The 12,138-nt window shown below is 39.1% G+C and overlaps 1 protein-coding gene across 3 annotated transcripts in view; it reads right to left on the bottom strand.

Moving 5' to 3' along the window:
• Window positions 1–2,207: 2,207 nt before the first annotated feature.
• BACE2 (beta-secretase 2) overlaps window positions 2,208–12,138 on the bottom strand; it is a 50,476-nt gene continuing 40,545 nt past the window's right edge. For 2 of the 3 annotated variants that reach the window (XM_081003996.1, XM_081003997.1), the window contains exon 9: window positions 2,208–10,454. In XM_081003996.1, coding sequence (XP_080860122.1) covers window positions 10,201–10,454 — 254 coding nt within the window. In that variant the 3' untranslated portion in view covers window positions 2,208–10,200. The remainder of the gene's footprint in view (window positions 10,455–12,138) is intronic. The other variant, XR_013985899.1, reaches the window with a different exon arrangement.

Genomic DNA, 12,138 nt, shown 5'->3' with positions numbered 1-12,138 from the left:
ATTAAAGGGGGGGACGACGACTGAATGTACATTTCCAAAATATAAGATAAAAAACAAATAAAATAAAACCTACATACAGCAACAGTGTCTTGTGTTGTGTAGGCTCCTATTTGTTATGTGCAAATGGCTTTCGACACCTATTAGGTCCATAAATTACCACATAACACATTCAGCACAAGAAAGAAGCGACTATTTGTTGTTGACAAAGGACAGCTGGACATAAAAAAGGCTCCATTACCTTCAGTAGCTTAGGGCTTCATTAAACTTAAATCCGGCCCTGTACGTGGCATAAGCAAAGTTAGTAAAAGTACAAAATATTAAAACGGAAATCCACATGATGACATATAATAAGCAGCAGCGAGGATATAGCATACCACCAACAGGCAGCAAAATTGTCTCCACCCATCAAATGGCGGGGAGAGGAAATAACATCCTTCAGGTGCCTCACAGGGCAGCGGGGGCCACGGCTGAAAAGGCCCTCTAGCTTATCCCCACCCTCCATAGCTCCCTCTGAGGGGCAGCAGGAAGAGGTGAAGGTCTAAGGATAGTTCATATCAAGGGAGATGCTATAAAATATATTAACCCCCACCCCTAAACAAACAAAAGTTATGAATTGCGGGGGGGGGGGGTGCACACTTCCCATAATACACTTTTGTATGCGATGGAGCAGCCTCAGGTCCGCAAAAGGGCACACCTAGCCACAGTAAGCCATGCTCTGGTTGTGTCCAGACGAGTCTTCAGTGATGTACCCCACATGCCTCTACAGACAGCCTGAAAACTGGTTCAAAATGCAGCTGCCAGAGTCCTGATGAGTGGTCAGCTTCTAAAACAGAGTTTTCCAAACTGTGTGGCACTACACATTAGTGTGTCAGCTGCTGTGTGTCCTCACACTCCTCCTGGGGCTGGAAAGGGGTTTGTTTCATCTCCGGATTGCTAGTAAAACTGAATTACCGTGTCGAGAAATGCATGTCTAGATGTGTCCAATTTATTCTTTCAGTTGCACCAGACATGTATGGCAGTGTGTCATTTTAGGCAGTTTAAACTTGCAACGGGGACTTCCAATTCATTTGGAAGATTGTATAAGAGTGCCACCTTGTGAATGATACAGTGCATTTTACCTTTAGATCAACTGAACTAATACAGACATTTTTAAATTTAACAACTAGTGTGCTACCCAACTTGCAGCTGTTATGTGTGTGGGTGTTCCATATATTTCATGAATTGAATGGTTTTGTATGAATATCTTATTAGATTGTATGTTTTTAAATATGCTGTAAGTCACTGCAGTACTTCTGTATAACATAAATAATAAACATTCAAATATATATATTTTTTTAAAATATGCTGCTTAAGACCAGAATTAAGGCTCTCTTGAATTTGTTCACGCACCACAAAGCTTTTGTAAATTATGCTTTCTTATAGCTTTCTTATGTTCCTATGCTTTTCCTTGGTCTTTCAGGCACATATCTAGATGGATCTCACATCATATTGGTCCTATATTGCCTTATGAGCATCTGAGTCTTACTGCATGACTAGAGTAAATTTTCCAGCAGGTTGATCAGTATCTGTTGCTTACATCAGTAGCTGGCAGAATGGGTTTAAACAGCAGAAATGAGTTTATTCCCCGTTTGATTTTTAATTGTACAAAAGAAAGGAAACAGCTTCCACATTTATGATGCATAACATCCCCCCATTCTTTTCTTCCCCTGTATGTGAAATCAAATTATAGCTAGTATTTCTTGCTGCATTTTTCAGTCCAGCTTGCTGTATTCTTGAGCTATATAAATATTTATATTTTGCCCTTGGGTCAAATTTGCCTTCATTTATACTTAACAAAGTGCTGTAGAAAGGAATTAAATTAAGTGTCATAGACTTCAGCAAGGCTAGGGTTTCACCCAGTGACCTATTCTATGCTTACTTTATAACTACAATTTGTTTTCAAATTGGTACCAGTTCCAGGAGTTTCAGAATTCTTTCACTCATTATTCTCTTTGCATCACTGCCTGTGACCTGTGCTCCTCCAACGCCTATCACCCTGTGTGAAGGAAGAGCTTCTCATTCCAAAGACACTGCCTATTTCCATGTTCTTCCCTCTGTTTCCTCACTATGCTGTTACCTGCCTATGCTGCCTATGTAATGGCATTATGAACACTGATGACATGGCATAAACATAAAGAGCATTAAGCGTACGCACAAACACACACACAAGAGGTTAAATTAGTTTATTAATTTAAATCAGCAGGAAATATTTCCACATACGGTACATCTGTGAACAGAAAAGCTTGGAAGTACAAAAATTATGAACAGGTAAAAAAATCTAGTAGTGACTGACAAGTTTTCTAGCATCTCATATTAAAAAAGTGTTAGTAATGCAAGATTTTGGCCCGCTGTAGTTTATTATCAAGCTACAGCGCCTAAAAGTGTTTTAAGCACTGTTTTAAGAGATGGAAGGATGAGATAACTCCTGCCTTCAGGCTCACAATCTAATAGACATGATACAAAAGGAACGGAGGAGGGAATGGGGAAGCCAGCAAGTTTCAAGCAGCAGTTCTTAAAATGACATGATCTCAGCAGGACCATCTGATCTGGACAGGTGGGGTTCCCTGTATTTGGCATGCATGCACAACCCAGTAGCCCTTAGCTAGTCCCCTGGTGGACAGCAGAGGCCAGATTGTGCTTTCCTTCAACTATGCATCCCCAGAGCAACAGATTTTGATTGGTCTGAAAGTTAGAGGTGTATCAGGATTTAAAAAAAAAGATACAGTGATACCTCAGTTTAAGAACAGTCCTGTTTACAAATGATTCGGTTTGCAAACTCCACAAAACCAGAAGTAGTGTTCCAGTTTACAAACTTTACCTCGGTCTACAAACGGAAACCGAACAGTGGAAGGGCACCGGCAGTGGGAGGCCTCTTTAGGGAAAGCGCACCTCGGTTTAAGAACAGATTCAGTTTAAGAATGGACTTCAGGAACGGATTAAGTTTGTAAACCAAGGTACCACTGTATTCAGTAAGCCAAGCAACTGTACCAACTTACAGAGTTTTAGAAGCTCAGCTTGTATTATCAAAATATACAGTTCACACATTGTTGGCTAATCCTCTTTCCTAACATCTTAATGATTTGCTTGGTGCCTTTCAGTGGGGTCGCCTTCCTTTGCAATACTTTAGGAAGATTATTACTACAAATCCATTGGTTTAACCCTCCATTAACAACAACAAAAAAGGCAAAACATACAGTGCAGTTCTCACCAGCAAACCAACACATTGCAGGATTATTGTGGTTTCAACAATTACTACTTGGGGGTTATCAGATTATTAACAAGATGGCTCCTTTCCCTGATCTCATATCTTTAGGTGTTTCAGTTTAACGCAATCCTGCATTTCCCCCCATTAACCCAAACTGAGCAAAGGTTTAGTGGAATAATTTGTGGCTCAGCAGGAAGCCTGTATAGACGTAGGCCATCAGGCTGACATGACACACCTATTTCGGTTGAGCTCTGTCTTTTCTAGCTCATCTGATGGCCACTTTGCCAAAAATGAGGAAATGCACCTCCCAAAATAAAAAGGCAAGAGATTTGAATAAAATTTGCACATGCTAACATATGTAAGGATGCATATTTAGAAATAATTAATGTAATAGAAATAAAACACATTTCACCTCTGTGGGGAAGACTCTGTCCAAAGTGTTCTGTGTTCCTGCCTGCTCAGTCTGATACTGTCCAGGTGCAGTCAACTAAACAGCCCTTCACATAGAGGACTGTCCTCTATAAAGAAGGACACAAGGACACCCTAGTATCAAAACAAATCAGACACCTCCTTACCGTTTCAAAACTCTCAAGCCGCGGCAGACTATGTTAGGACTCCTGTCCTGACGTGCTACATTTTTATGCTCAGGGGGCTGCACAAACACACAAAAGTCCAGCGTGTCAGGATTAGTTTTCTTTTTAATTTCAATCATTCAACACTCCCACCCTGCATTGTTAGCAAAAGATTGATATTAATGCAAAGTAATCAGCTTGCAAGGAAGATTTGCCCATGGATAGGAGTCCATGGAAGACAGAAATAGTAACCAATTGCTTAAAGCATTTCCCCTATAACACACTACTCAGGCCCAACATTTTCTTATTGGCAAAAGATATTAAGGCTGCTTACTAGGTTATGAACACCTGTAGTGTGCCTATCTGAGGGTCTAACGCAGTGAGTGAGGCTTGCTTCTCTGAAACGTACTTCAAATTGTACGTAATCATAAGAACGCAATAACAATATTTAGACAAGTTTAAATCAGTTAATAGAATTGCAAATTCTATGGTTCCAATTTCATTCTTCTATAGGGAAGATGTACTTCAATACCACAATCCATTAATAACATATTTTACTAAAGATGAATGCAATAAGCACTTAAAAGAATATTTGAAAGCTGTGATGATTCTCCATTTTGAAGATACTATTTTTTCATTGGAAAGCTTTAGTACAACAGCATGGCTCCTGAATGGCTCCATGAGACTCAAATACAATGTGGCATAATAGAAACTGAGATAATAATCCTTAACAAGAATAAGTATATAAACATTTAAAGTTGGTAGTAACAAGAAGTTAATATTTTGTCTTGTGTGTATGTACACACACACACAATATCTATATCTATATATAGATATATATACAATTAAAAATAAACAAATCAAGCCATTTAGAGCAGCCTTCCCCAAACACCAAATGTTTTGGACTACAACCCCAAATGTCTCTGATCCACTGGCCATGCTGGTTGGAGTGGATGAGAGCTGCAGTAAAAAACATACAGAGTGCTCCAGATTAGGGAAGGCTGATTTCAATTTTAGAATCATTATGCACATATTCTATATTCCACCCCAATCTTAGTAGGCAGATTACCTCCTGTAATCTTACATGGGTGGAATCCAGTGTTGAGTGAGTGGACTTCTGCTTGCCCAATGGAACTTCCCCTTCCCCTCCTCCCTTCCTGTACACTTCCAAAGTGAGGTTCTGTTGCACGCGTGAAAATCACACATGCACTGACAGTGTCAGGTACAATCCATGGCAATTTAGATGGGGAAATTTCTACATGGGGATCCTTCCTCCTTAGTATTATGTATTGAGATGCCTTCTTCTCTGCATAGCCAAATTTATTAATTAGTATTTGTATATTTATATTAAACCACTGTGTCAATGAGGTTGGTTGAATTTCCCAGACTTCAGTTTAAGTCTGACAATGCTGATGCACATTCACAATAATACCTCGCCACAGAAAACAACACACTTCACCTTTATTTTCAAATCTGGAGAATTCTTATAGAATATGGCTGAAAATAAATGCAAATGCTTCACACATCCCCTGACAATGTGCTAACACTGTGATTTTGAGGAAAAATATAGTCAGACTCATTAAAATTCACTTTTCAAAGTAACCAAGAGCTTTTTATGTTGTATTTGTGTACAATGGTTTCTGTGAAATGTAAAACATCCCCTTCCGAAGATGGAATTAATCCACCCATTCCTAAATATGAAGAAGGAGGGAAAGCCTATCAGGAAAAAAGGTTGTGGAACAGAACCAGCCCAAGTTGAATTTCAAGTAGGTCCCAGAGAGGTAGGAGACTCTAGATAACATTATAGGCAGTCTTGACAGACATCAAGGAACAAACTTTTAAAAAATAAATAAATATGTAAAAATGATTAAGCCTCTGGGTGTAGCTCAACACAGCAGAATATCATAGATGCTTTACATTATCTAAAATTACCAACATTGCAACCTATTTCTAGAGTACAGTTACTACATTAAACAGGGAGGTTAAACCTCTTGGCTGTCAGGAACTGCTGGAATCTCATGTGGTAAATCACTGAACTGCAGCTAGCAGCCTTCTCAGTGAAGAAACCTCTGGACTGACTCCACTCACCAAGGCTGGTCAGTGGATCCAGAGTATAAAAGGTGGGCCCTTCCTTGAACTACAAGGCATTTCTAAGCCATGGTGTGGGGCTGTCCTCTGGCCCCAACTTGTTCATCAGTTGCTACACCTAGCTTGTTCCTCAATCCTGCCTTGCTTATCAGTTCTGACAACTGGTCCGTCTCATGGGTCTTGATTCTTGGCTCCCAAATAATCTCAAGAGTGCTGTCAGTTGCCCAGCACCAACTTTGACATATATTACATATATTTTACTTCCACCTTTTCTACTTTGGCACAAGCTTCCCATTCTAATACTACCAGAATCCAACATGCAAAATTCTAACATCATGGAAGTGGGTCCCTTGGATGATCTTTCAAGATAATGCCTTGTCAAACCTTGAATATGGGAACAATCCAAACAATGTACACGGGCAATTAATAGAGCAGCAGAAAAATGATCTAGCTTACAATACATGCAGGTTCCACTATGCCTTCATTCTAGTAAGAAACATCATCTTGAGATGCAACAGGATTACTTCAACCAAGACAGATAAACTGCTGTCCAAGTTAGCATTTTATTTTTTATTTTTTTGTAAAGGAGAAAGAGACAGGAATTGGAATATTTTTGTGGTGATCAATCAGAAGGCCAAATGGCAAGAATGTTATTTTTCTTTTCTTTTCTTTTTTAAAAAGCAATCCCTATTAACTGCTATTAACACCTATTGCAGAAGTATAGTAACAAAATGTTTTGCACTGAGTTTCAGTTCACTGAGCACTGTATATTACAGAAAACACATGATTATTTTTACTGCATTCTATCTATTCTCTTTGCCAGTAAAGCCATTAAGGTGATCCAAGAAGTCAAACAGAGTTTCTTCCAATAGCATTCTCAGCAGTCTCACAAGATACAGCTGTTGCTGAACAAAAACATTTCAGAATGGAGGTGGCAGAAAACTGATATCTGAACAAAACAGCAAAACACTTGCATTTTCATTTTTTTTACAATGCACTTGTCCGGAAGTAGGTTCTTATCTTGCCTAATATGCTAATGTTGAAACTGTAATTAAGTTTTTTTTAAGCAAGCAAACCAAACCACATGAACACATATTTTTGCTGCCCCTTAGAGATATTGTCCAGCTGCAGATACTTCATGTGAGTATGCTGATCATGCACACTGTCTCAGAGAACAGATACAACCTTGTGATTCAGTCTGAATCCTGTATTTCCACTAATATATCTTTATTTTAAAAGTCAGGGAACAAAATTAAATTTCGTGGCAAATTGGGAGTAATGTTTACAGCAGGATGTAGCAGCTGAAGGTCAAGAACGGCAGTTTCTGGTGGAAAGCACATTTCCCATTTTTAAAACAATGTATATTATTGGGCAATCTCCCCCCCCCCCCCATCCCAATCATTCCTATTATTCTAAAAGTTTTCAATTTAGTTACAAGTTTCTTTAAAGAATTTTAACAAAAGAAAAATGGAAGGGGGGCACATGCAAAGCTGAGAGGTGCAACGTATTTCACAGTGCATTTTCTTAATGTGTTTCAGGTTAAAAATTGAACCTTGTCAGTGCTGCCATGGTTGCCTGAGCAACAGAACAATAAACTACTATAATATCTGCCGCTGGACATCTCAGTTTAGAAAGATGGATGAAAGTTGTGCTATAAGCAAATGTCAGACAGCACCATCTTCATTAGCCATATTTGTGTGGCAAGGGATCCCACTATATATCACGAGTTTGTTTCTTATATTTTATTATTGCTTATGGTTTTTTTCAAGTATTTATATTTACAGTGTCCTAACCACCAATTCAAAACGAAATCATGAGTATTTAATAGGCACTGAAGTGAAATACTGCTGAGTGAAAATCTCCAGAAAATTTTTTCATTAAAAAGAAAACTTATAATGATGCTCAGATAATCTGCCAGCATGTTCCCCTGCTTCAATATCAGCAAAGGGCTTATATACATGCTTCAAGGGTTTTAGGTATTCTTCACATAGACAATAGCTGACAACTTACCATGTGATGAAGAGATTCTATACACATGTGCGCACACACAACCAGTGTGTGTGTGAGTGTGACTTTAAAGAAAAAAGGGCTTGCTTTTGAATGTTACTTATAAACCAGAAAAATCAAATCGGAAGCAGGGGAGCAGAATAATTTACTTCCTTCTAAACAGAAAACAAGTTTTCTCTGACACGTGCCTTTCTGGTTTAAGAATAAAAGGCAAAACTGTACGATGGATTGGGTTTCAGAATGGCTTAACAGCTGTGTGTGATCAACATTTTGAGCCATAATTTTCCCCACTTTGTAGAAAACTCCCATCGCACATGATATCCAGATCCATCATAGGAAAAACTATGGAAGGTAAAGAGTCTCGTCCAAATGTATTTAGGGAACAGTATGGACATGAAATGGAAACCTTTGCAAAACAGAGTTTCTGACTTGGCATCACTGGTGGAACAGCTTTAGTGCCTGTGTAGTAAAGCACTGTAAGTTTGTACGAAAAGCATCCATGAGGGGATCGAAATGTGATGTGCAATGGAACCAGAAGAGGAAAATGTGAAGAGGAAAGCATACAGGCCACCAGTCTATATGACAAAAGCTGCTATTTTCCACATCCTTGCTTGAACATCAAAAATCCCATGTGAGTGATCAACCAAGCACATGGAAGATTTTAATAAGAGTGTGGTAATCACTGGGATGAGGGGGAAGAGATTGTGCTGTCTCTATCAGAATTAAAGCGTTTCCTAGCTTCTGTAGTACTGGATCATTAAGTACAGAGGAAATTGAAAATCAAATAGTAGAAACACTTTACTAATTTAATAAATCTCAAGTTTGACTCTCAACTAGAAACCTATGCAAAACCTATGAGTTTTGTTTTCAGTGCTTTTGGACAGATTCCTCCCTCTCTCTACAAGTCAAAAGACTTGAGAATGGACACAGCCTATTAATACAAGTATTTCAGCCTGCAGAAGCCTTTGGGAAGGGGGAAGACTGTCCTAAATGGGTTGTAGGAATGCTGCTGCCACATACTGATTTCAACACAGGCTGTCCTTAAGCTTGTCAGTACAAAGATACATGGGCAAATGTTGGCATGGCCATAGATATTTCTGCACAGGTCCTAGAGCCTTACTCTTGCCACAGAGATATTAAAATGTTCATATTCATCACCTGGCCCACCTCCTAGCTCACTGTTCATTCATGAAAAAAACACCCCTTTGCCTTTCGCAGCTGTGGCCACAGCCAAATGGACGACTTTTCAACTGAAGATTCACCTTACATTGCATTGTTTTCATTTCAATTGCTAGGCATTAGAGACATACCCAAAAGGTGTAAAGAGAGGCACTTGCCCCTACAGCCCATCTGCTTTGCAGGATGCATGTACAAAGGCTTGAAGAACCCATTCAAAAATTAGCTATGCGTGGATTCAGAACACAGGATGCTAATGTGGGTGGCAAAGTCAAATATTTTCAAATGCCATTAAGTGGAAAATCTTGAAAGGACAGCTGAAAGGAAATTGAGTAGTTGTGTTGTATTCCCGTGGAATGAATCTTTTTCTGTTTCAAGAACTTGCATCACACTTCTGAATGGCATCCTTGTATATTCAGAGGTAGTCTTGTTTTATACTAAGGCTGCACAATAGGTTTTGGTTTCAATGTTTTTCCCTACTTCATTTCTCCTGAGAGTTACAAAGAGAGATCCATTGAAAGTGCAAGATACTCTCCTTGGTCTGAAGGGATGGGGGGAATATATTTAGTCTGTATTGCTAACCTCCTTTTCCACTGCCCACTGATGAAGGTTCACAATCAACCTACTGATTTTTTAAAAAAATATTTTAGAATAGGGATAATAAGAAAAACAGACATAAATAAAGCTTTTGGTTCATCATTATGATTTGGCATACAAAATTTGAATAACGGCTTACCAAACACATGCAAATATTTTTTGTTTTTTTCATAGAGTGGGGTGGGGATGGGAATAGAGAATCCAATCTTTTTGGAACTATGGAATAAGTATTTAGCATTTTAAAAAATGTACTTATTGGCTGAGCTGCATGATTGTCAACTAGAAAAGCAGAGTAGCACTTGGAGTGATTATACAGTATATGTATTTGGTTCAAAAAATTGTTAGAAAAAAAAAGCTTAGAAATTATGAGGCAGCAGAATTGGAGAACATCTTCTGGTGAAACATGTGCTTAAGTTTGCAAGGAGTGAAGCCTGGACTTCTACCTTTGGTTGGAACAGCCTGTCCATAGTACTGCTAAGCAAAGTGCAAGTATTCCTTGAGCTTGGACAGAATTCTTCATTTCCATCGATGCTGTACTAAGGACGATTCATCATTTACAATGTCATTGTCAGAATAATGACGACGACAGCGAGCAGGCAGGAGCAGTAAGACAATGAGCACCAGAAGGACAAGTCCACAGAAGCTCATCAGTGCATAGGACACAATCCACAACAACGGTTCATGGAAGGATATTGTGGACACACAGGTGCTTGCTACATCCGTAGTTTCAAAAGGACCTTCGATCCCAGAAACTGGAGAACCTCCAATTTCTAAAAGAGCACAAAGGAATGAGAGAGACACAAATATTTAAAAGGTTTACAGCTTTTAACTGTTATATGCATGGAAATATTTAGGGCTGGGTACACTAAACCATAGTTTGAAACTGCAAGAGTGAGTCCAGACAATTCTCAGGCTTGCAAGTTCTGAAGCATTCACTTCCATTTTAGATTAAACACAGCTTGCTGTATTTTCTGTTCATTGAAATAAGCTAACTTCAAACCATGGCTATGCTTGGATGATCATCTCTCTGCTTAATAAGCAAAGATGTGGAAAAGCTGTGTTACTCTACAAGCAGCCACTCACTCCTTCCTTTGTGAGTTGCAGCCATGAAGTCTCAGTTTGCTATTGTTTTTCTGTTAGTTTCTTGGTTCATATGTATCAATATTAAGCAAATTTAAAACCATTTAAGATCCTGGATGGTTTGGGATAAACCAAAAACCATCATTTCACAGTTCAGGAAACCACAATTCAGACTTCATGGGTTGTTTTCTGGATCATGGGATGTAGCTGAGTATAGGTGCATGAGGCTCGTTCACATCTCATTTTATTATGCCAAGCTATTGCTGTTTTGAGACAATCACAGTTTCCAGTTTGGCTTGTTTCAACAAACCATAGTTAAGATTAAATACAGTTTAATGTTCAAATGCAATGCTAGAATTTAGTTACTCTAAAGTGGAATTTAAAGCTTCTGATCTCCTTGCGGTTGTGCCAGAGGCAGTTGGAGGCAGGAGTGCATAACCCCAACACTATCTGCAGCTAATCTTCGTAACACTAAACCATGGTTTAATATGGAGAGAGCAATCCAAACCTGCCCTTGTCCTGGGCTGTAGGCTTGTTTTTAATTGACCAGAGGTGTTCCTCCACTTAGCTCGCCCAGTTGAGCCAGCCTCCCAGCAACCACCCACAAGTGGGAGGCCTGTTGATGGTACTACTGTCAGCAGAAAGTCCCATGATGCGACATTCCAAGGATGGGCAAGGTGTGGGAAAAAGCCAACCTGGGATCCGCTGGACCCAATCGCTGTGCCATTCTGAACTGAACCAGATCACTGTGCCAGCCTGGAAATGATGAAGGGATCAGACCCACCCAATTACGTCCCCCCCCCAATCTTCCACAGCTGCTGTTATGAGCAGGCAATCTGTGGACTCTTCTGCTGCTCCACAAAGCCCTGTGAGTGGGTAGGTTTAGGACTACATATGGTGATAACACTTAAAGTTCTCCATTAAATCCAAGCTAAAGGAAGTGTGCATATTGAAGAACAACCAGATAAATATATAAACAAAATCCAGCTACACATTAAATTAAGCTTTTTACTGTAGTTTATTTCCCATTTGGTCATACTACTCCCACATGAAAGTCACACGGAATACAAAATTTCATCTTAAAATAAAGTCAAAGTGAACATTCTGTTCTCCTTCTAGCAAAATGAATGATTTCAGGTCCCTGTTAACTCTCCTGTTCTTGTACATCAAAAGGTTTATATTCTATCTATTGGTTTCCTACTCACCTAACCTCTCCCCTGCCTAGTAATTTATCTGAAATGGGAAGATATTACAGACAGTTTAAGACTATCAAGTAATCTTATTAGAGCTGCAATAAGAGTATTAATAAAACTCTATATTCAAGTACTTCCAACATACATTTGGGCTTTTCATTTCCAAAAAGCATCTTATTTC

This window comes from Podarcis pityusensis (genome assembly GCF_964106645.2).
Source record: "Podarcis pityusensis genome assembly, chromosome: 4".
NCBI classification, from domain to species: Eukaryota; Metazoa; Chordata; class Lepidosauria; order Squamata; family Lacertidae; genus Podarcis; species Podarcis pityusensis.
The sequence above is the reverse complement of the archived record's forward strand: the minus strand, read 5'-3'. Positions and strand labels throughout refer to the sequence as shown.